Source organism: Chroicocephalus ridibundus, chromosome 2, assembly GCF_963924245.1.
Source record: "Chroicocephalus ridibundus chromosome 2, bChrRid1.1, whole genome shotgun sequence".
Taxonomy (NCBI): domain Eukaryota; kingdom Metazoa; phylum Chordata; class Aves; order Charadriiformes; family Laridae; genus Chroicocephalus; species Chroicocephalus ridibundus.
This window is the reverse complement of record NC_086285.1, coordinates 123,362,460-123,388,884: the sequence shown is the minus strand read 5'-3', so window position 1 is coordinate 123,388,884 and position 26,425 is coordinate 123,362,460. Positions and strand designations below refer to the sequence as shown.

The 26,425-nt window shown below is 39.3% G+C and overlaps 1 protein-coding gene across 1 annotated transcript in view; it reads right to left on the bottom strand.

The window, feature by feature from the left end:
- The window catches only part of SPIDR (scaffold protein involved in DNA repair), a 205,297-nt gene that overhangs the window by 175,547 nt on the left and 3,325 nt on the right, over positions 1 to 26,425 (bottom strand). The window contains exons 2-5 of the mRNA XM_063326835.1: positions 20,840 to 20,995; positions 19,710 to 19,788; positions 18,008 to 18,193; positions 15,216 to 15,373 (exon numbers count right to left, since the gene is read on the bottom strand). Coding sequence (XP_063182905.1) covers positions 15,216 to 15,373; positions 18,008 to 18,193; positions 19,710 to 19,788; positions 20,840 to 20,995 — 579 coding nt within the window. The remainder of the gene's footprint in view (positions 1 to 15,215; positions 15,374 to 18,007; positions 18,194 to 19,709; positions 19,789 to 20,839; positions 20,996 to 26,425) is intronic.

The window sequence follows — 26,425 nt, the reverse complement described above, 5'->3', positions numbered from 1 at the left end:
CAAGGCTTTTGCCATTCTCCTAAACAACCTCATCTCTCTGGAACATGCAGTATTTCAATTTTTTAAATCCTGGAATATTTTCATTTGTGGTTTAGGGAATCTCAAGTGATTGGATGCAATTAGCTGCACCGGGACCAAAACCAGAGTAACACATTCCCTGACTTTAGTACATACTGTTTGAATTAAAACTTTCAATTGCAACACGTTATGTTTTTATTTAGCATACAAAAGAAAACCCCACCTATCCACCAATAATTTTAATGGTAAAGCCCCATTTTCAAAGCACAGTTGAATCCTGAGCCGTGAATGCATCTCTAACCATCTTCATCTATATAAATATTAAAGCAACCTCAACAGCACACAACTACCGCCAGTTACGTACCTGCCAGGTGAGGGGGGGGGGGGGAAGGAGAGGAATACTTTTATTTTCTTAAATACAACACCATTTGTCAATTTAAGAGAAGGAAGATTATACCAGATGGGTCAACCTCCTTAAAAACAAGTGCAAACAAGACTCAGATACCAAAGAACAGCAACAATACCTTGTAGCTTCGTTAACATGTCACCTTACTCATTTGAGAGTTGGGTCATTTACTAATAAAGCAAAGAGCACTTACTGGACATGTCAGTAATGTTGCAGAACCTGACAATCTAACACATTTGCCTACTTTCTCCTCCCCCATTTTTAAACATAGTTATAATATCTGTTTAGAGGGTCAGAGAAAAGAATCTAGGGCAGATCCATAACAAGAGCGAGTCGTATGTGCAGAAGCAACATAAAAACATGACTTCAGAGGAGCAGGAAGTGCAATAGCACATGAGAGATACAATCACGTCCATAGGTGAGTAAAACCAGGATAGTGTGAGAATTAGGTTAGTGTTGCATTTGAGCTTCTGGAACATTCAAAGTCAAAGCGTTTTAATTCTGTTTCTTTTTTATAACACCCGATCTGTCAGTCCTCATAACACTTTGGTCTGGAAATTACTTATTACCAGATGAAAAGCACAGAAAATAGGTGAAAGGAAAAAAAAAATGTAGCTACCTGTGGGGCAACACAACAGGATTTATGTGATCTGTTGTTACAATAAATGCAGACAGAGGCAGACAAATTGCACCTATCTGACTATGCATGCAAAACTCAAGATCTTTCAATTTATTAAATACAAGTTATTACTGTTTGCAGTGAAGGACACGATGTTCATTGCCAACTACATATAGGAGCATATTTCTAGATATATGTTTTTATTTTTACTAATTCCAGCTTAGGGTTGGGGGTTGTATGTGTATGTTTTCTAGTGTAGATTGATGTATTTTTCTAAAAACAAATACACACACTTGTAGTACTGACCACATTTTAACCATAGTAACAATGTCATATAACTCACCAGGCTTCTGGATTCTGCAGAGTTTCACAATGTTAAAACATATTTGTAGTTACATCTTACTTAAAAAAAATTTCAAGTCGGTTTCTTCATTCTTAATTTCATTCTCACTTTTTATTAATTCCTTCACATCTATAACTATCACCTTCTTCACTTTAGTTTTATGTTTCCATTTCATTATGCACGAGTTTGCCTTAGTTTGTCCCCTGCGTGACTTTTAAGAGTTTTAGCAAGTATTGATTTTCCACATTACAATTTCCTCTCTTTAAAACACTACATAGTTAAGCTCATAAAACCAAACAAAAGAATTCCTTTCTAACTTTTTCCAGCATTGTTTGTTTATATTTCTACACATGCAATTAGTCTAGTTTTATCTAGCAAAAATTAAAGCATTATTCTTTTCAGAAACTGAACATACTGGGACTAATGTCTGCCAGAGAGTTTGAGGCACCAGGTATGAAGTTTCAGTTTCACTAAATAGAAGTAACGTATCAGATACACTCTGCATTTTAGATGTAAACAGCAAACCAGAACTTCCTTTTGTTTTAATCCCATAAACATTGGCATGATGCCATATAAGATAACAAGCTAACCAGACTCTGGAAGCTGAGGACTTAAACGCACAATAAAGCAACAATTAAAAAATTGTGAAGATCAAGGAAACAAAGTAAGAACAGCAAGAACAAGTTAGGCCAGAGACTTGTTGAACTCAGCATCCTGTTTGGGACAGTGGCCTATACGTGATGCATAAAGCAAAGAAGTACAAAGCCAGTGAATACTTCTTCCCTGATATACTCGTCCACAGTGAAGTGATTTGCAACTCCAGAACTTTGCAAGGGAGCATCATTTGACTTATTAGCTTAATGGATTTTTCCCCAGAAAAAGCTGTCCAATCACTTCTAAACCAAACTCTGCAGAAGTCTGATAATATTGTACGACTTCTTAATATTTGCAATGTCAGCAAAGAAAGTAATTGGAAGGGACCACAGGTGGGTCACCAGCCATAGATTTCCAGTCCAGTCATTGTGGTTTATTATTGCTGCAACACTTAAAGAAGCCTCAGAAAAGTTAAGGAGTGTTATGCTGAGACCTGTACCAAAAAATGCAAGAAGTGGCAACCTCTGTTCATTGACTTTGTGCCAGCTAAAGAGCCTGAGCAATGGAGTGCATTTTTAAAAAGTCATAGTGCTGGAGAAAAAAATACATTCAAAGATACTTTTCTTGCAGTTAAACCCAACAATAGTATCGACAGTTGAGGATCTCCTTCAGAACATTTCATTCATTCATTCCAGTTCATGAAAACACATAAGCTACACTATTATCTTCTTTATTCTTTTTAAAACTGGAACATAGTGCTGCTAACAAGCAGATGGAGAATTTTTACAATCTACTGGCTGCAAATCTCATAAAAATTAAATCCATTTGCTGTTCTTCCATTTAAAATATGCATGGTAACAAAGCAACAGAAATTAGTATTCAGTGGTCTCTTAAATCATCTCTCCCTGCTAAAAACGTGAAAATAAACCACCACACATTGTATCACCAGTAGTCTTACTTTTTCAGCTCTGTGATGACGACACAGATCATGACTGTGTCATAGCCAAATTATTACTGTCTACATTATTATTTCTGACTGTTCAGAGTGTCTGGAGAACGCTAGACAGACGCAAAACTTCCACCACCACTTTCCAAAATGCTTACAAATTAATTAATGGCAACTAAGTAACATCTGAGTAGCATTAAAAAAACATGCAATTCGCATGCAGAGAATTTTAAAGTTTCGCTTCTTCCCAACCAGATTTTTGTAGTCATGATCCACAAGAAACTGCTTCATTAAACATGCAGAAATGTCAACCTGAGAACGCTCAAGGTAGTTGAGAAGTTATACATACAACAAAAAATACGTAGACTGCTTCATAGTAACAACGTACAACTTTGAGGTTTTATTTTTCCTTAAATATCACTGTCATTCTTGTCTTCAAAAAGTGACTTGCACCACACAAGTGCAGCATAGAAGTTACGCTGCCTTCCAATACTATGTAAAATCATGTTCTAACTTTCCTTTCCATCATTTCTCCAATTATTTCTTCCACTTAGCTCCCAACACAATGAACCATGCTATGATGATGTTAACTAACTTAAAATTTAATTTATAAGTACCAAGCACCCACAATGGGAACCGAGGCGATACGTGCAATATTTTTCACTTAGACTCATATATGAAAGTGAAGAAACAACTCAGCATCTTTATTATCAACAAAAGCGATGCATTCAACTCTTTTGGTAATTATGTTGTGTTTTTTTTTAAAAAAACAGGTATTTTCCCAGACTTAGTTTCTCCTCTGAGCTCATTAGACTTAAGCAGCCATCAATATGTACAGGAACCATTTATCTAAAATTGTAAAGTCATGCAAGAAGAGAATTCTCTGCCCTGTTCCAATGCTCACTTAACTACTTTTTCCCTCCACAACTCCTGTGGTTAGTGCTAAGTTTTTAAAAATGAGATGCTCCTACAGAAAAGAAAAGCAATTACAGAATCTTTAAATTGTAAGTAATGTAAGTTGCAAATCAAAACTAATGTAAAAGCTACATCTACTGTTTGCATAGGGAAAAAAATGTGGGAAATGAGACTCAAGTACACCTAAAGTTTAAAAAGTAGATGGGAATAATCACCCTCCTGCATTTTTTTTCAGGTTTGCTTCTTGTAAAAACATTGATTTTGTTGTTGTTTAAACTGACAATTTTATAATCTGCTGTCCAGCTCATTGATTTTTAGACATACGAGAATGGCAATTATGCCCTATTCTATTTCCTTGACTTAGGTTTGTACTAATATTCTAACCCTTTGAAAAGTCCACATAACCTGTTATTTTTTTACCCAACCTTTCCCCACAAACTATACAAGAGAACAATACATCTCCTTCTCTCCTTACCTCCTCCTCCAAAAACTACAGGCTGAGGCTGATGACAAAGTTCCTTAGTGCAAACAGCTGCCTCGACCCTTCCTTTCTAAACCACTAAGCCATGTGACACCTCTTATATCCTCCCAATGCACAACTATCTTACATTATAAGGATGATCCTGTTGAGTCCTGTAAAGGGGGAACGCATTAGCCAAAGCTCGCTGTTGGTATGCTTCATTGGTACACATTGCTGAAGTTGCCCAGTATACAGCTGTATGATCTGGTTTTACAAGCAGCTCTGTACAACTGTTTACAAAACTGTAAAACTGTCTGGAATATTGTTATTTTCTCTGTACATGTCTGCAAAGAACAGGGTGAAAGGAAATATGATGCTTTATCTACAATTGCCACAACTAAAAGGTCTTGTTTTCTAATTCTGTCTTAAACACATTATTACATCGGGGTATCCAACCCCCTAAATGTCTGGAGACCATGAACTTAAATTGGTTCACAAAGGGACTGAGCTAGCTACTGAAGGATAAAACTCACAATGTCTCTTAATAATCTCAATGCAACTTCCGGCTCAGAAAGCCCCTAAACTGCAACAGAGATCCTCCTTCTCCCTCTACACAACGTTTAACATAGTCTTACACTTTTCTCCCAATACTATTATAATTCAGGACCCGAGCTAGATGAACCTTCAATATAATAATCCTGGTGTCATCAGTTTATGAATAACTCATTATTTATTACTTCAGCGTTGTGCACCTATTTACAACTTCAGCCCACACCATTATGTACTCAGGCATTCACACATATGTTCCAAAAGGGAGCTGCAATTGCCCAGCTTAACTCAGAAAGTTAGTTCAGTATTTTGGATTTATACTATTTATTTGTTTTATACTGCTAGTTATATTGTTCTCCTATTCCAAAAGATCCTGAAATGCTTCATATTCTAGACAAATCACTTTATTACTGGAACATACCAGATTCACAATGAAACTCAGCAACAACAATTTTTTTTTTTTAATTCATGATGCTTAAATGCACTTCAAAAAATGTTTAATAACAGAAAACCATAGTACTTTTCCAATTAGTTACAAAACGAAAGATTTCAATTAAAAAAAAGAAAAAGAAACAAAAAGCCCCAAACTTACCTTTGCACTTCTCCCTCGTGCAATCAAGCAAGTTAAAGAAACTTAGTCTGTGAAGCCTGCTACCAGCTCACTCCAGGGAAGCTAAATGCTTCCCTCCACTTTCCTTCCTAGGCGAGTCTGGCTACGGCCATCAACCTCTACAAAATCTATGCTGTCTCAAAGGCTCCTCTCCATCCCTATGTCTGTTCAGAAAGCTTTATTAAAATAATGAGGTAAGCATAAACTAGACTATGTGAAAAAACACCCTGCGGAAGCCACACAGAAAAGGAGGTGGTAGAGAACTAGAGCTACAAAGGGTATTCACTGCATTGCACCGAGTGGAGATCCATTTGTAACATCGTCTTTTGGTATGTGACTTCTCAATTGCTCTGCAGAAAAAGCACCAAGAGTGGTGACGGAAAGAGAACAAAATTCATACACACTGAAAAGTTCACAACATACAAACATGGGAATAGCTGTAGGGGAGTCTACCAAGGATCATTCTAGCCCCTTACTTTTGTCTCCAACAACGATTAATGTCAGATGTTTAAGGAAAACTTTAAAACAGGACAAGCGTGTGGCAATGCTGCCACAGAACAGTCTCCCTGATTCCGGTTTGTGGCTTCAACAAGATCTTTGTGTTTAATCCTTAAAAGATTTGTCTTCCATGAGTTTGTCCAATTAGTTTTGAACCCATGTAATCTTTCAGCAGACACATCATCCTGTGGCAAGGAGCTCTGGGGCTCATATGGTGGGATGAATAAACTCCTTTTTAATGTTGAACCAACCTGCTAGTTTCACTTGATGTCTCCTAGCTCTATACAGTACCTAGTTGTTTTGTTTACTTCTTCCTATCTATTTGTGATTCATGGGTTTCTTTCATGTCCTCTCCACAGCAATTTATTTTTGAGGCTGAAAGATTTCTATCCTACAGACCTTTTCTCATGCAGAAAACATCCCATATATCTGATCACTCTTACCAACTTACTCTGAAGCTTTTCTAGTTCCATTGCACTTTTTTTTTTGTGAACACGAAACTACTATCCACAAGCTGATGTGCCAACTTAATGGATTTTTAAAGTTGCAGTGTTTTTAGAGGCTTTTCAGAGTACTTAAACCCCAACAGAAACCTCAGCTCTTCTGGATGGAATGCTAGACAAAGCATTCTTCTATCAGGATGAAGCTGCTCTGCCCATTGTGTTTGCCTTCACAACCAGACAGTTCCAGGCCACTTTTTTCACTTTGCTTCAATGGTCCCTTTCCTATGCACAGGAAGGTGTCAAGGTGTCTGCAAAATACCAACAAGTCATTTCCTCTCACAAACAACAAACTTCCCAGCAGCCTCACTGGGATTCCTGCAAAGGGAAAACAGGGCTTTCCTGCACTAGTTTAATGATGAGAAAAATACACGTAGAGAAACAAGAGTTGTGTGCAGAACACTGGAGGCTGCCACAACAGCACTGCACTGGCGAGACACCTGATGTGAGGAGCTGCCACCATTTCTGAAGAGTTGCAACCACACGAGAGTATTTAGTGGCACAGAACTAAATAGTTGTATTAGGCAAGAGAACCAGTGAACTGAGACCAAGCAATGACCAGGTGAGGGTGAGTGGGGACAAGTGAGTGAAATAGCGACATGAGGGGGAAGAGGAGACAGAGTGGGAGGACAATGACTGGACTGAGTCAAAAAGTATGCCACTGTGCTGGGACTGACCAGTGAATCAACAGCCAGGTGCAACAGCTTCTTCATGTGTCCAGGACGTGGGAATAATAAAGCTGGGCTGAAGTTGTGAGTAGCAGGAGAGATATCATATGAAGCAACAATTTATGAGCATATTTCCAGAGAGACTGAGGCAGACAAAGATATAACCATCAAGTAGTCAAGGCTGCTGCCCTGGTCTGAATGCAAACAGGGGAAAGGGGGGAAAAAAAGAAGCATGGGAGCAGGGTTGTACACAGCTGGCATAAACATGAGAGTGTGCTAACAGATTCCTGCAGAGCAGGCAAAATCCTCTTTAACATGTTACAGTTACAGAGTTATAGCCCATCACTACAGACCGTCTCCACAGAAAGGGTTAATCAGTCACCAGAGTTATTAGTCTGGAATGTAAGTGTCCTGATAACAAAGAACTGTAAATCTGAGTTGTCATCTACAGATGATTCAGACATTTGTATAGAAACTGTTTATCACAAAGCAAGAGCAACAAAACATGACACAGACCCTGTCAAACTGGATATGAGAGACATTAGGATTTCACCCCACCCCAGTCCCATCTCATTGTCCCCAAGAAAGCCAACCCCCACCAAATAAAAGTTCCCACCTCCAAATTTCTTAAGGTTTACTATAAACATTCTCAGTTTTATTCCATTTGTTCTGCCCCCATTTACTCCTCTCTTATCTATCCAACACACTTCCACAATGCAATGGGAGCCAGGAACAAACGTCCTGTTCCCCATACCATACCACCAAACTGCGTTCTTTCCAAGCAAAAGATACAGTGGCATGACTTAAAAAAAAACACAAAACAAAACCCCCACATAGCTGCCTTCTTCCATGTGAGATAAAACCAAACACAGATACATAAAAGCTTCATCCATTAAAGTGAGGGAGAAACATACTGGAAAAACCTTGGGGGGGCGGGAGGGGTTTAATAACCCCAAGGTTAGTATAGAATAGTTTCTAAACTTTGGTCTTCCTGTGTTTTCTCAGGTATTCTAAATTTATTTCCAGATCTTCACAATTCAGAAGATTCTACAAAGAGCAGTATACACTAACCCTCATCACCAAAGGGACAGTTCTGTTTTGGTGAAAAGCAGCGCGAAAATCCTAAAATGATGAAGCCTAAGTACAGGGATAGTTGGCTGATTTTGGTACATCTCATGCTGTACTTGTTCTACCAGGAACTGGATGACCTTGGACATTTCAATATCTTATTTTCACTAAATAGCCATTCTATAAGCAGTATTACACATGCATTTTTTTTCAAGATAGCTGTCTGTCTTGTACTGCTGCCACAAACCCCTAGACCAGTAAGGTTCACTTGTGAAAAGATGCAAGCTGCAACTGCACTATGTATCTTAGAAGGAAAAGAAATGTTTTCTTCACCACTGGATGCAACGAATATGCCTGGTAGTAAAAAAGCATTCTACTTTCCCTGATATATTTGTGCCTTTGCCTGATGCAATGAAACTGGCATGATGGGTGACAGAACCAGCCACTAAAAGATCATAAAATTATTTTTAAAACAAGGTGACAACCCACAACCCACAAGAAAGACAGAACCAAAAGCTTTTAGAGAATTCAAGCCATTACCAATCTACTCCGTTCAGATCTCCTTCCAGAACCACAGTATTTAGAAGGCACATTTATCAGAACAAGAAATTATTAAGACTAGTCCCACGCATTCCCCTAAAACTTCTCTTCAACCATTTCCTTCAAAAAGGATTTCAAACAAATCTAAATCACCCTCTCCTCAAAATTGGCCCGAGGATTCCTGAGACAGTTTGGAAGACAAAGTTAGACAAATCAAAACCCAGCAGCTTTCTCACTGTTCTCGCACCTCTTTGCAGAGTGCAAAACTATCAGCAAATTATCCATAACGGCAAACAACAGAGAGCCTCATTAGAGGAGGGGAAACAAGTAAGAGAAAAGCCTTCAACTTCCTACTAACGTTGCCAACTCCTCTGGCTTTACCCTTTCTCTCCTTTCAAAAGACAGCATTGCACTCCCAGCACTGCACGCTCTGCTCCTTCCTGTAGCCTCTTTTGCTGTAGCACCAAGCAAGCCACCAACAGGAGACAGATGAGACCCTCTTTCTTTGCTTCACCTCTTGAGATGGAGGTCAGGGCCCTGACAGTGCAAGCATATACCACTTTGCTTCTCCCTAATACTCCTGAAGACCCTCTGCAGTGCTGTGAAGAGAGCCATGCTGCCAAGAGGTGCCAGACCTGAGGAAATGCAGATGCCTTTCTGCAACATGCAGCCACAGGAAAACTAACACAGGCCGCTTGAATCTTGTTTAAAACACCAGGCAAATGTGGGGGAGGCGGGGGGGGGGATACAGTAAAGAGCGGGGCATTTGATACGTGGATGCCAAGATAGCAATGCTGTCAGCTGAACTTACAGTTGTTGCTTTCCAGAGCTGTGCAAGAAAGAATACGGGGCTCAGCTGAAGCCTTAAATTAAACAAAGCAGAGGGGCTGGATTAGCATGCACAAACAGCCCAGTGCTTCAAACAACGTAAAAATACAGTCTGGGAATGACAGCACAAAGCAGGAAGGTCTAAAGTCTGTTTATGCCACTGTGATAGCTCCTGCGATTCATCAGATTTTGTACACCCAGGATGTGGTACACTTAGTTACTCTTACACTTAGTTAATACATCCAGGGAACTTCACAAACTAGGCACAAACAAATACAGCTACCTCAGTGACACTCTGGATCACGTACAAGAGTATACACACATATATGCAAGCGCATATATGTATGACAATTGTAATCAAAGAAACTCTCTTCAAAATAGGCACCATGGACCTTCCAAATTTTTACACCACCGAAAAGACACTGAATGAGTGTCAAGAAACTCATATGACTGATTGCGTCATTCTTGAGAAGGATAATGAGTCAATTCACCTACACTGAGTTTTGAACTCTCGTCTCTCGGAATTATCAAGAAAAGTCTTCCCAAGATACTCCAAACCATCAAAGCAAGGAACATCTGAGTCAGTTAAGTATTAGCTGAACTAATATCTTCAATCATAATTTAAAATTAAGGGGGTCATTGTTTAACTGGAGGCTTAAGAGAATCTAGTTACAATACAGATAGCCACAGCTCACCCAGAAACATGCTGTTTCCTCTTCTGGTAATCTGAGGAAATCATGGAAACAGGAAGTTGAGAGGGGAACTATTGTCTGTTACTAAGGAAAAAAAGCTTCAAGGCTTTGTTTCTGGATCCAAAGATGCAGAGACATCCCTGCAGATGGGATGCAGCAGAAAGCAGCTGGTGCGCAAGCTCAGTTTTGTCTAGTAGTTCATGTGCAAATCGTTCCACCTTGATGACACGAATGCAAAAGGCATCTGTTTCTGCACCACTCTCGACTTGCAGTCTTTTGCCTAAAAAGCCTACCTGAAGAGCCCTGGTAGAAGAGACCAGTTCTACCCAGAAAAGTAAGGTTCCAGTTTTTGGAGAGACAGGGAAGGAAGAAAGATGTTGCCCAGACTGGTTATGCTGTCTCCATCCTTACGAGTTTTCCAACATCCAACTGGATAAAGCCCTAAGCAACCATGTCTGACCTTGCACCTGAGCCTGCTGTGTGAAGGCTGAACTGGAGACATTTTGAAGTCACTTCCAACCTGAATTATTCCATGAAGTATACATTTAGAAATAATAGTAAGCTTGTGGGTATGTATTCTAATAAGCTTCCTTTGGTAGCAGACTGACAAAAATAATTGCTTGCAATAACATGATCATACCGTCATCCTTTATCAGCGTTAAGTCATCAGTCTGACAGGATGACACAAATTCCATTTGCCTTAATAGTGATTCCCTACCTTGAGATACCCTATTTTAAATTGTTACACAACAATAGTTCTAGAATCAATCCTAATTACCAAGCCAATGATAGTTGTAATTACTATTACAATGGATCAAGAGAGCAAGGACATAAAAGCAGGCCCAGAAATAACAGCAAAATCTTGGCCTACTCCCTTTTAAGTGATCTCTTCAGAATTTCATTAGGTATGTTGAATCCCCCTAAATATAATGCCACAGAAGGACAGAGTTTGGGGTTTTTTAAAAGCAAAGTTAAGACAGCAATAAATACATGAACTAAGTAACCGAGTGAACCTTATTTTGACAGATGAGGCCTCAGGAAGAAGACATACACCTACATTCATCCACATGCAGGAAGGACTTCTCAAATAATGTATTCTTCCCTCAGAGAAAACCCAAAAATTAACCTTTGGCACAACTTTACAACAATTTTTGCACAAGACTCAACAACATCACATCAGATTGACCACTGTCAGAACACACAGACCACAGCACAGTAGAGACCTTGAGAACACAGCGATGATCCATTTAACAGTTTTGAAACATATAAAATATGGCAATTATCTTTTTCAGTTGTATATCATACAGCAAGATACTCTGGGGGTATTACCATTCTATCTATATTTAAAGGAAACAAGCTCTTAACCATGTAGCTTTTTGATAAGTTTTCAGCCAAATTAGAAGTTAAGATCAGCCAACAAGCTTATTAAGTGTGTTCTGCAATAAAGAGGGTCTGCTATAACCAGTTAAGCTTTATTAATGCTGCATGGCAAGTACAGACGACTATCTAATTCCTACACATTAGCAATATAAAGGGCAAAAAATTCTCCTCACACCATTCTGGGATAAATCTCACTTGCCTTGCATATAAAGCAAGCAAATCTGGCTACCCATCAGAAACTGATAAGTAGATTTAACACATGGGACAAAAAGAAAAGACTGTAATCTGTAAAATACCAAAATTATATACTCCATAAAAACGCTGGCCTATTTTGAGGGATTTAGTTACAGAGAGTGTTTTAAGGCGGGATCTGAGTACAGAAAGAGATGCTACTCCGTGCACAGGGCCAGAGAAAGTTCCCAGTTTAAGAGGTAATATGGCAGAAGACATGAATTCACTTACAAGAGCACTAGATTTCACTTAATTAAAATAGCATTCAAATATTTAGAAGTTGAAAATAATTCAGAGATTAACAATTCTTATAAAATATGGAACTTCAGCTCATGAGAAAGGTCTCTGCGCAAATTAAGCAAAAAGTAGTCATTACCAATGCATAAAAATATGTTAGATCAATTTTGAGGTGATTACATGGTGCAGCTTGAAAAATATGTATGCTGAAAAATTAACATTAATGGTTAATCTTTATTTTAGCACCATAGTCTCCACGAAAAAGGTCAACTAGGCATCCATCACAGGCAACTGAAAGCAGAGGAACTCTCAGAATAAAACCATCTGGGATCAGGCCTTACCAGATCATTGTCCTGCATCACCTTAAGCAAAAATTCAACCAGTTATAGGTCAAAGGAAAGTTAACAATTAAAAAAATAACTCTCCCATCCCCTAAAAATTTACAAAGGAAAGCAAAGCATGACCATGTCAAATCTTGCACGTGTTTTCTTCAAAAATTGTGAATTGAACCGAAACCAAAAATTAGCTAACAGCTGTTTACCACAAAACCAGCTTCAACTTGCCCTCCTCATTATCCTCTATCAAGCAGCTTTATGCGTCAGGGATGGCTAGTTGCTAGAAAGACACAGCACGGGGACTTGGAATAGAAACTGAATCAGGACTGTAGCTTTACACCCTACAGATAAGCAAGAGTTTTATCTTCATACCAAAACAATACATTAAATCTTTCTACGCAGTTAGTTATCACTAAATAGAAGTAATTTTCAAATTAGATCTACTAGTATAAGGGGGGAAAAAAAGTTGTAAAGTTATTCATCTTTTGAGATTTCCCATTAGAAACTTAGTACACTCCTACCATGGGTAAATACCACCATAAAGATATTTTGGCAGCAATCCTAAACCTCCAGAACCTCTTGGTATTTGGTGTATTTTGAAGTGGGGTAAAATAAATTTCATGGTCTTTTGATTATCCACACACTCCACTAGGTTCCAGAGATTTAGTAAATACCACAAAAATGATGATATATCAACATTTGGCTTCTTTTCCTTCCCCCACCGTGAACCAGGCCACAAAATTAACAGGCCTTTTTAAAGAATACTCATACAGCAAATGACCTCCTATAGTGAAAACTGCTTTTCTATTCTCCCTTGGAAACCTCTCAAACAGCTCGCCTGCAATTTTTTCTAGGAAAAAAGCATATCCCAAGTAAAGCAAAACAAAGACTGCAACAGACATAGCGAACGCTGGGGATTTACCCTACTGCATACACCAAATTCCCAAAAGAAAGTTTGCTGGTGAGGCTGACCACTCATGAAAATTACCACCGCATGGCACTCCAACTGGTAAGGGAGAAGGGGTAATCTGCAGGGGCATCCTCAGATTCCCGGTGTACCCACATTTTTTGTAGTAGCAGGACTATTCTGCTTAGGGTTAAAAACTTTTTATTACAGTATGGTTGCATCTGAAAAAGCCCTCTCATGAGCACCAGTTACTAATATGAATATGTCTCATAACATCTATCCAGCTCTCTGTCTACATCAGGGTAAGTCATGCTGATATACTAAAAGCAGAACAACTTTTACTGCTTGCATAAATCCCATTCTGTTTTTACAGGTTTATGCAGACTGTCTGGTCTTTTCTGATGCTGCTGACCAGGAGTTAAGCTATTTTAAATAAATTCTTCAAGAATCTGAAAAATATTTGACTAAACCTTGCTGAACTCTGTGATACAGATGCTAAACTGCTATGGACGCCCATACGAGCAAGTCAGATGCTGGGTCGCATGTCGCTGCAGCAGCTAGCATGCTGCCATGCGCTACATCCAGACCCATTTTTTTCACCCTCCAGGGCAGCAAGGCAGCATACCCTGAAAGGCAACAGGACCCTGCTATGGGACTGATTCACTGGGAAACTGGAGACTTCTCTTCCTCTGTGAGCAGAATACACTATCGTACTCCATCCATACTCTCCCACAGTGATTTTAATAAAGAATCGATATATTAATGTCAATGAGTTTTAGTAAGACTTTAACCCGCTTCGGTAACAGCCTTCCCCATCTCTCTCGCCGGCCGAAGCCCGTCTCGTTTCTCTCCCTCGCCCGCAGGCGGTGGCATGGCTTCACCCTGCGTGCCGGGGCCGGCCGCTGCGCTCTCCGCCCCGCCGGCAGAGCGGCCGCCGGAGGGCCCGGCCCGCGGGAGGCGGCGGCCGGAGCGGCAGGCGGGGCCGGGGCCGGGGCCGGGCAGCCCAGGCCTGCGGCGCCCTCTGCCGGGGCCCCGCCGGCTGCGCCGCCCCAAGAAAAAAAACCCAGTACCAAATCTTAACTGGTATGATTCAGTGTTTACCGATGCCCCTTCCCTGGGCCCCTCAATCCACATCACCTTTCCGTGATGTAGGGAATCCTACAACTAGTCCCTTATCTCATCATCGCTCTCAGAACATGCTGTAGTCACGAAATCTGGATTTTATACAGCCAAGCTCTCAAAGTACTGAAGAGAAATAGGTAACTGCCTCACCCACCACATTACAGGAAATTTGGACACGAACTTGCGACAGGCAGCCAGGGGCTGTAGAGAATCCAGATCATCACATCTCTGGTGAGAAACCTACCCACTTCATCACCTTTTTGCTCAGGCATTGAAATACAAGAAATTCCATTTAAATGTAAGAACAAACTTCAGTACTACAGTCACAGAGGGTGACTAAGTACTACCACAGGTTGCCCAGAGAGGCTGTGGAGTCTCCATCCTTGCAGATACTCAAAACCCAACTGGACACATCCATCCCTGAGCAACCAGCTCCGTCTGGCTCTGCTTTGAGCAGAGGGGTTCAACTAGATGATCTCCAGAGGTGCCTTCCCACCTCAGTCACCCCATGATTCAGTGACCACACCACCAAGCTCTACATGTGGGGTGCTGCTTGGTTTTGAGGTTTGGCAGTCAGAGAAGATGCCTTGGAATTCTTGTGCACAGAATTCCTTCTGGAGAAACGAGGTAAGCAAAAACCTCATGTTCCTCCAAATTAAATGCAATAAAATATGAATACAGTCCATAATTATAGTAGAAGCTTTTTTTTTAAAAAAAAAAAAACAAAACAACTTGAAACAGCTTCTTACCTTGCAAAGCTCATCAATCTTCTCTTTGACAGGCAAAGAATTAAGATTTGTACAGGAGTCCGAGTCTGATATCTCCAGTGAGCTGTCATCTTTTTCTGATCCATCACACCTATCGGTAGAATCACTATCCTTCTCCCAATCAATGAACTCTGATTCATCTAAAATAAAAATATTTGTAAAAAGAATTTTTCTTAATCACCATATGTTATTCATAAGCACGAAGTCAAACAGAGTAATACCACAACTGGTATTAATAGTACAATACTGCTACTCACTTGGGAAAAAGCACTGAGTTATTTTTTACATATATTCAACTGATCTTTAACTATTTTGTGATCCTGTCTCTCATAAAAGCTAAATCCTACTAGCAGGTAATAGAAGCTTCTGTGAAGAAAGATATAAAAATTACATTAAAAAAAAAAAGATTTCAAAGTACTGCCCATAAGGAGGCAGTATATTTAACTGCTTAGGTAGGTAGGGTTTTTTTAGTTTAGTTATTATTAGTTTTCCTAGGTTTTAGTTAGTTGGGGTTTTTTTTGCCCAGCTGCATTGGATTTTCCAATCCAACAGTCACCTCCTAAAACACCAAGGCTAAATACACAGGTCTATAAATCAAACCTCTAAACACATCAGACGGAATTGTTTAGGATAAATTAATAGGAACAGGCTCAAGAAGAGTCACAACAAAAAGGCAATAAGCAAAGACAGAGATGCAGAACAGTCCTTCCACCAACCTCATGACAAGCTGGTATTTCATGCAACTCCAGAAGTCCACTCATACAGGTGAGGATCTCCTGAAGGCACTGGAAGCCTGAGCTGCTGTAGCAGCCCCACCATCCTTCAGGTCCAAATGCCAGAAGGTACCGAGAGGAAGAATCTCATATTTTGTATAAACGAGCATGTTCAGCAAGAGGGGGGATGAAAGCTTTTTTAGTTTTGCTCTTTTGCTTTTGTAAATGTCACATTTCTAACACCAGAGGAGTTATGTACAGGGGAGAGACAGCAGAGAAAGGAGGCACCTGCAGAACATCTGTACAGATCCGTGGAACTGTGGCTGTACCTTCTGGACTTGGCAATGCTACTATAGCCTAAATCACTAGTTTCTTCATGGTACTTCCAAACTCTGAAGTCATTCAAATAAACACATAGCTCTGGTGTTGCCTGCCTTTTCACACACATGAATGTATTTCTGTTTCTAACTATGACAAAGCTTCATCAGAAATTTTAAACACAGACATCGGTGACCAGGTAGCACAAAGAGGTGTCTCTTGAAGCTGTGTGACAAGCTGCATGCAGCTTGTGACAGTGGTATAAATTCTTTAGTAAAATATGAGAATCAGTTTTGTCTTGTCACGCTCTAGTACTAACACTCTGTCTCTGACGGAGGGCACGTCACTTAAAAATACTTTCTCAGCTATTATCCCCATACTTAGAACTGTACAGATATATATATATATATACACACATACTATACTTATAGTATAGTACCCTATATACTATACACATATACACTAACTATAGCATACTAGTATAGTTAGGATATATGATGGTTACTTGAAAAAACATGGAAATTACAGTTCTTTTATTCCTCACTGCTTTCAAGAACTGTTTTCAATATATTTTTGGGTTTAGAAGAAAAACAGGAAATGGTTGGATTTCCTCAGTACCTTCAAGCAGATACATAACGCATCAGGGTTTCTTCATTTACCCAGAGAAACCAAATTTTGCTATCTTACAAGACTAAAAATAAGTCTGTCTATTGTCTCGTAAAAAAAAGAGAATTAAAGACTAAAACCTTGCAAGAGACAAGTGCAATAGAATGATATTAATGGCAGGTTAGAAGGACTCCTGGTGAGTATTTGATTGCAGTCTAGAAAATGGACAGTCCTTCCATTTAAGAAAGAAGGAAAGAAAATTACTAGGAATTACAAAAGATGACCATCAGATATGTCAATGACAGTGTCAAATCAATGACAGAAATATGCATGAAAGAATCAACTCACAGTGGTGTTTGAACACTTTGCCAGACATCTAGGACACGAAGTCTAGCTGTAATACTTCAGATCCAGCTGAAGTATTACAAAGGTAACCCGATTTATTTTCCTGGAAGTAGTCACATTGAAAATGCTTCCTAACAAGTTCTAATGCAAATTAAACATTATCCTAATTAACACTTATGTAACAGAGCACACATGTAAAGATTTTTCTGTCCTCAGCCTCACTTTTTAAATTAATTCCTCTCCCCTCTGTCATCCCCTGCTCCATGAATTAGAAAGCAAGTTTAAGAACAAAACTCATGGTTGTTCGCACAATACAGCTAACAGGGCAAACAAGGAATACTGTGTACCAAAATGAAAACTCGCGCCACAGAACATGATGCTGTCTGCAGCTGCAAAGTCTGACACTTCTAGTCAGTAGATGCAGACAGCAATATCACCAGTAGAACAGTGCAGGCAGAGAAAGCTGTTCACAACCCCAGTATCTGTACCACAGCACAGAGAAGGAAATGGTACAAATAAACTATAATATATTGAAATGAACTGACATCCTTTCCTTGATGGACAACCTGCCTAACTATGCCACTTTACTCCAAGGTTTAGAATTTTTTGTACATAATTTATACTAAGAGCTTATTCCATACTCAGATGCAATTGATGAAAAAAACACCAGCTGATTTAACTGAAATAGGATTAGATCATGTCATTTGGTCAGAATAACCTCAAAGAATTTTCATTACAGCACTTGAAGCTGACAGAAGGTTTCTTGACAAATCTGCTTGCATTTGAACTTACCTTCACTACTACTGTCCTCTAACAATAAATCATGTCTGCTAGGCGATTTCTCTGTTTTGGAAGCATGACTTTTTTTGCTGTGTAACCTTGGAATCAATGTTTTATTTTCATGATCTGAAAAGTCACTGCCACTAGAGGTCCATATTATGTCCTCAGCATCCTTAGAGCTTTCAGCAGCAGCTGATCCTATTAAAAATAATTGTAAAGAGTTAGATTGTCACGCAAATGTGATATTTTTTAAATTTTAAATTCTTAAAAATTAAACTATATTATTTTTGAACTGGAAAAAATGAACAGTTCTGCCACCAGACATCAGAGATCAATACTGGAGCACTAACTCACATGTATTTCTTACACATACCCGCATTATTTTCATTTTGGTTCTCCACAATAAATGCTAACACTTCATTTTAGACAATGAGACTATCAATCAGTCCTTCAGCAGACTGAGGACAAGCAATGACTGTTTGACATATAGTCCTCTACACACAGTCTTAATACTCCCACGTGTGCCCTTTCAAAATAGTAAGTGGTTTAAATAAGGACTGTCCCTAGAATTCTGGGTTTGGGATTTCTCTGGCTTTACACAATGAATAACAAATGCATAAAAGTATGCCATCAGTCAAGACGACTTCCCAGTTCTGTCCTGAGAGAAAGAAACTTTAAACTCTTCAGGAGTAATGAAGAATAGCTGTTGTGTTTTTCAAGTGAGATGTTTACATTCAAAATACCTTTCTCCATCGTTTTTAATAACAAAAGCAAGGAGAAAAGGATTAATGCTTAGCAGTGGAACATGCAGAATCAGCAATCATAGGAAGGCAGAATTTTCCACTTTCTACCACTAAGAAAATTTTTTAGGTAAATGGGAAGTTAGACAGTTACTGGGGATTTGGAATTAGGCAGGAGGGCCCAGAAGAGAGAAACACCACCATATCTCCTCCTGCAACATACAGAGGTTCTTTTCAGAAATCTGCAAAAGCATGATTTTGAACCCCAAAAGGTAGACAAAAGGTGCCCAGTAGGTCACTTAACTCCAACAGAGGCAGCACAGCTACTGGAGCAAGTAGAAATACAAAGACTGAAGAAGTCACTGCCCCCTCTTTTCCTTCCTTTCCTCTGGACTCCAAAAGGGAAAGAACTGGAGGGAGTCAATAAATCCTCCTCCTTATTATGCCTGGAATTCTCTTTTTATCACAATATTAAACAGACTGGGAGGCACAAAGAAGACTGTGAAAGCAGACGGTTAACAAAATTTTGTTTTTCTATCTATTGCTCATACTTACAAATATGTTTTCTCTCATGCCTGCCTGTCTGTCTCTAGCAGAAGAGAAAATTACTTCATCCTCTAACTAGACAGCTAAGCATTGTTTTTCCTTCCCTCTTCTTAAAAATGTGAAGAATTTAAATATCCTGTCCCTGCTAGAACATGCACTATATACAGCATTAGTAATGCTTCTTTCATCTGTTCAAGAGTAATAGCTGAAGTACCTGCAGCTTTGCAGAATACATTTCTGGCACTCTAGGTGAACAGAGGAGCCCAACCACAATAGCACCACAACTGTGTCTCTCATCAAAATTAGCTTCTGATTACAATAACAGAAGTAGAAAACAACCAGTATTTTGAGCCAACTTCTACCTTGATAAAGGGCAAACCAAAGTGACAATCTTCTGTCAATGCTAACATAAAATAGTTATAACATACCTGCTGCACTTTCAGCAGATGTTAACAGTGGTCCAAGATGCTTCTTAATCCTGGATTTCCTATCAGTAGGTCTCAGAGACTATATTAAAAAAAGACACAGACAGATATTTAATCACCAAGGCATTAAAGACAATATTAACATGTAATAATATACTCAAAAATGTTGTTATTCATTTATCACAACTTAGAAAACCTAATTTGAAATTGTGCTACTGTCTTCTACTAGACTGCGATATAATGAGTGAGATAATAAAGCATGAGAACAGTAAAATAAGATCTGAATTTTCATTGTTTTGGAAAACATAAACTTACTGTGACTATGACAGGAATCACATCTGACCTTCCAAAGAACAACAGCCAGTATGTTCAGCAGTAAAATGTCAAAAGTGGGCAGGAAGAGCACACTTGATAAAGCACGCGCCCTATTCAAATGTTACAGAAAAAAGCACTCAGTGCCCCTATCTCTGATTTTATTAAATCCCACAAGCTGTGCAACACTGTGACTGCTCAGTACCAGAAGAAGAAACAGAAAAGCAACTCAGTTGAAGATGATTTTCAGCACAAAGCTCTTCTCAATCAGAGCTGGCTGAACGTCTCTGTTCATGACCAACAAGAACACCACACGCACAAAAAACTTAGCGTAATTTGATATATCATCTAAAAGAGCATCTGCAACAAGATCCACATTTGCAGGGTCATCAAAAAGTGGGATTTTCTACAGTGAATTCCTTATTGCAAACATATTCTTCAGATCTAGCAAAAAAATTTCAGATTGGAATTTCAAACTAGAGTCTTTTTGTTCCACATTTTTCCGGAAATGCAGTACTCCATCCAAAAGGTCAAATTATTTTTGTATCCTTCAGTGCATTATTGAAATTTTCCAAGTGGTAAGTGCTATCTAGAACACTACATATTAACGCATGCTCAGAAAATTAAACTAACAAGTTAAGACAATGCCCTTACATAATCTTGCTTTTCATTTTCTCTACTTCGACAGTTAAAACAATATGCTGTTAATTAAGAAACAACACAAAAAAGGTCAGCATCTTATAATTCAGTCAAGCATGGAAATTGGTTTAACTGCCAGTCTGCATCTTTTTCTTACACTGTTATGTAAGCCAGCATTTTACCTCCAGCGCTGAAGTGCTCTGAAAACCATCCCCACACCTAAGCCATGCATTGGAAATCGAAGTAGCAGCCACTGATGTCCTGGCATTTGACTTTTTCAGCTGTAAGGGAGTCTCATCTGGGAAGGGTGTGCATTCTGCATTCCAAAATCGCTTCCGCTACAAGGAAAAACAAACCCCTTTAAATACACCGTGTACACATAACTCTTTTCAAGTGAATTTTACTTAATCTAGACCACCCCTTTTTCTGAATACTTGCAAATATAAATTCCAAATTTTAATGCGCTGGGAAGAAAAAAAAAGTCTTGAACACTTACAACCATTTTCTATGCAACACCATATAATAATAACAACCCCAATGTCATGGATAAATTTAATTTTTGATAAGTATGCTACTTTCTCTTAATCCAAGTTATATTTGTAGTACTTGTTAGCTGCCCAGTGAAGCTGAAAATATTATCCTAAACAGGAACAGCTCAGTAAAACCCATTTTAACTAAATAATTCCTTCAAACTTGTATTTAATCTGATTGAATTCTGTGTTGTGGAGGAGGTCAAACTAAACGATCACCATCCAGCTCTCCATTAAAAAATCAACCAAACAAACCAAAAAAAACCCAGATTCTTTCAGCTTTGAGAATTACATTTGTTTTAACAACCATTTCCCAGAAAAGCGTAGAGAAAGTGTTGCATTCCCCTTGCATGGGATGCTGGAAGTCATCGAGCCTACTAGATAAGTCATGAAACAGCATGCTGATTATCGTCCAGTGCTAATTTCATGCAATAGATTTCAATGTCTGAGAATAGCTGAAGCCGAGAGAATTGCCTGTTGTCACAGCCAAAGTTATCTTTAAGATTCTACACCAGTTTATACATATAAATTGATCTTAAGCATGATAAATATCTTAGCCCACTCTGCTACTGAAACTTATCTTACAAAATGTTGACTGTATTATCTGCCTGAATACATCTGTCTTCTTTTGATGTACTTTCTCTCAAGTAGCTACAGTTCCTATCTATATTGAAGAATTACTCCAAAGTTACATTAATCAGCACATACATTTTCAGCCAGTCTGGTCAATCAGGACTGTAACATACAATTTGAACAAAGAAACACATGCAAAAAAAAAAAAGTCTTTGGCAACTTTTGTCCATTTTGTAATTGATAATGTGTATTTGTTTCCTCGAGATCTTTTGAGCGCTCATAAGAACAGAACAACTACTTTCCAAAAGCATACGGTGAGCAGCATCTTGCTTCAACCCTCTTGTCAGCCAGTCCTACTGTCACATGGTGAAAAGACAGAGTATAACAAGTCAGCAATTTCCTCTGACAGCAGCTGACCTTGCTATGAGCCTCTTCTAAAATCGTGGGGGTATTTACACCACAAAGCAGCTACTACAAGAGGTCATTAGCACCAAAGACAAACAGCTCCCACTGATAGATAAATAAGAAGTAGTACAACCTTGAATCTGATGGGGTATTAAATAAGGAATCAAAAGCACTTTAATAAGGACATGATGTCAAGTAAGGGGGCTATGGTGGTTTAAACAAGAAGGGTTAACATTATTACACAAAGAGAACTGAAATCCTGCTCTCCTCCCAGTGAAGATGCTGGCCCAAGCCTCCATTTCCAGAGAGCTTAGACACAAACCTCTACATTGTGCTATCCGCTTAGCAAGTATTCCTGCCTCCACAGAGGAAAGCATGGATGGGAAAAATACTAATAACTGAAATGCTTCAAGACCCATTTTTTGGTTCTGTGGCAAAACATCACAGCAAGACCTCACTCCAGTTGGAGACGTTTGCTTCATCTCCACACCCCCCAGAGTGGATGACTTCTGCCAGGCTCAGTGTTAAAAGTAGAGCCAGCAGCGCACCAAGGCTCAAAACCATGCCATGGCTCTAGCTTGCTTTTTTGATTTTGGGGGTTTTTTTTTGGTTTTGTTTTTTTCAAACCTTAGCCAGTGCTGGAAGTCTTGCTTGTACATATGTTTTCGTAGCTTCAAGATGATTTTGCAAGATGCATTTTGCAGACAAAAATTTACGATGTAAATGCAGTTCGCGTAAGTTTCTTTCTTAAATGGGACACTCCAGTTTTGAAGAATGTGTATTTATGCCAGTAACAGCACTAAGACTTGCACACGGGTTTAAAATGGTTTTGATGGTCAACTAAAAGCAGAAACAGTTGCAAACAAGTGAAAAAGCCACACAAATGCATGCACAAAGAATTACATAGAACAGGCTTCATAATATATCTCTATTGTTAGGAAGCCAAATAAACACTGAACTACAGAATTACTCTCTGTTAAGTTTCTCATCCATTTTATTCTTAAAAATCATTAAATACCCTGACAGACAATCCCTCTATTTTTCTGTGCTGTGCAATACCAACAGAGCAAAGAAAGAGCATGGCATAAGAGGCCGGGGATGAACAGCAGAACATGGCAGCTGAGGTACAGCCAGTGGTGCACAACTGTCAAGATTTGGGAAGGGAATGCCATATAAAAATAGGCAGGATAAAACTACATGCAAACTCCCTCTCCCTGGGTGAGAAGGGTTAGGGTGCTTATAGAAAAGGTATGCTTACAGTTGACAAGATTAAAAAAAATGCTAATATGAGTAGAACAAATAGCTGTTTCTACATTTAGATGGTGTAGATGGTTATGCTTACATTTAGATTGTTAGAGTGTAATGTGAAGTGACAGAGGGAGTGACGCTGGGAATATTCCCAGTGGGAACAGCTGGGAATATTCCTTCAGAGGCATTAGACAATTGTGGCTGTGACAGGCAAAAAGAGAGTTTTAATAGTTAATGACTGTTACAGACAGAAGAGTGTTATTTAATCCTCCACTTTGCTAGCCTGGATAAGGGCAGGGCTGCTCAGGTTTTTCAGAGCAATGCTACAGGGATGTCTCAGCGCAGGTGGTCTCACGACAAACCAGAAACAACTGGAGCCCCCTCTTACCCTTCTTCTTCCTGAGAGCTTAGCACTCGTCAGACTCCGTGCAGACACAGTGACAAAGAACCAAACCAGCAGAAAACTTCTTTGGGAAGAAGCACTGGTTATCCACAGCTGGCAGAGCAACGGAAGAAAGGATACAAGGACCAGTGGGACCACACTAGCAGCTGCTTGACACCGTATTGGCTTAATTGCAACCTGAAGAACTGTCAGTACTGCTGACAGTTCTGGTTAATTACCTCTTTGTCTCACCATGCATCCTGCTCCCCAGATAGAGGAAAATCTGAGAGTTTCTGCTACCACCACACAGAAATTTATGGCCACTATACCTACTGAGAAAAACTGAAAAAAAATTCCTGAAATCCTAGAACAAGAAAGTAAAGAAATGCACCCTCTACATGGGCTGTTCTTCAACAACTGCAATGTTCTTCATCTACAGCAAGTTTCTGGCAGATACCCTTTGGAGGGAAGAGAAAGGGAAAAGGGAAGGACTTGATTGTTGATATTGACAACAGTGACTTACAGCTCTGTGCCTTCAATGCAGATACCTTTCCATCCTACACCACCTTAAAAAACTGAAAAAACCCAAACCCTAAAGACAACTCCCCCACCAGCCCAAATTCCCTGACAATTTAAATCTCTCCATACAAGCTGATGTGAACTTGGGAAATTGGACCTACAGCTTCAGTCCACACTTACTGAGTGGGGAGTTTGCCATAGTGGCACTGCATGCATATATATATGTATGGATGAAAGTATACACATTCATACACACACCAAACATTTTTTTTTTATAAAAATATGCCATTTAAAAAGTATATCATGTCAACGTGCATAAAGTAATGTTTATGTGCAGATATAAACGTAAAGCACAGAAACGTATTTTTTGTAAAAATATGTAATATGAAAATTGTGTGCAATAGATCAGAGTTTCAGATATACATAGATATGAAGTTACAAGATGAGTGAGTCAGAATAAAAATTCTCAAGGACACCAGAGGGTTCTCTCTGGATGAAAACTACAACCCAAAGAATAGAGGGGAAACACAGTGACTACACTTTCTACTAGTGTCACCATACTTCGGACTACAAAGGCACTAAGGCAGCAGGGAGGCCAGCTGTGAGTCAGTGCGGCCACGGCCCGGGAGTGGGTGCAAGCGAGCTGGGAGCAGCCATGTGGGGCCTCTGTTCAGCTCTCGGCCTTCAGGCACAGTGGCCCGTGCCTGTGCTGGGGAAGGCACCATCACCCTTCCCCTGCAGAGACACGAGGGCTGTTGCTCCCCAACACCCTTGCACAGAGAGCTGATGTCCAAAGACCTCTGCTGCAGGAATAGCTAGATGACATGCAGAAATGAAAAGTTTTAAAGGCTCTTTGCTTCCACTCCAGCCTGCTCCAAGGCAACAGAGAAACTAATATTTTAAGAAACTTGTTTCTCAGGAATAAATGTTTATAATGAAGCTAATCTGAAGGCCCTGCTGTTCCCAAAGAAATGCAAAGAACTCCCAAAGAGCAAGTTCTCTTAATCTTGAGTCACGAGGTTAATCTTCATCTTTTTCCTCTGGCATAAAAATGGGGCACACAAAAAATATCTCGTATAATTTATTAATGTCATGCATAAAGTGTCTCGAAACAAGATATTGGCATTAAAAAAAATGTATCACTGAATCAGGCTCAAAAGAGCTAGAGCACAAACACCTGGCGTACCTCATAAAAATAAAGATTTATTACAAAACAAAGAGTCAGGCAAAGAAACTTGGGAATTGTATACAGCATCTGAAGACAAACATGACCTCTGAAATTTTGAGTTAAAAAAGTGGAGGCTAGGATGGCTACATTATGTAGAAATTGTTGGCTGACCTCTGTTCAAGAAAGCATTGCATTTTGTCTCTGGAGCAGATCCTTCTAAAGGAGTGAAAAAAAATTAAATTACTCCTGCTGGTGTCAGTGGAATTAGGATCAAGCCCTCCACATAAAAGGCACAGCAAGCAATCCTTCCCACATTACTCCTTTAGTTATTTCCAGTGAGATAAAGGTAAGTCAGCCTACATGCATGTAGGTGTGAGGAAAATGGAGACACAGACTGAAAATTCAATACATGTACATAGTGATTATGCAACAGACTACTAAAAGTATGGGGCTAGGGGTTGGATTTGATTTTTAAATAGATGGTCCTATCTAGAACATCTCCACTCAGCCAATCTACATTGTTACTTACGACAAATACTTGTTACCCAGAAGTACCCTATATGAAGTCACTGGGCCCCTATGTTCAAAGACTACTCACTACACAGCCCTTTACACTCCAGACAATCCCACTTTCTTGGGACTGCTCTAAAAACCACAGAATGAACCCCCAGGAAAACATGACTGAATATATTGTCTATCTTATATGCAAGTACATATGCATAAGCTGAAGGACAAAAATAATAAAATGTTTCACTACATGAAACGGACATGCAAATCCAGAAGTTAGTCACGTCACTTAAGCATCACTCAAAAGTATTCAAATACAATTATTGCGTTCTTCCCTAACACAGAGCAGAACAAACAATTAAGTGCTGAAAATTGCAGCTCCAGTTTCCAGAGACTTTTCGTTGTTTAAAAAAAAACAAACCACTTTTGAAGGGAA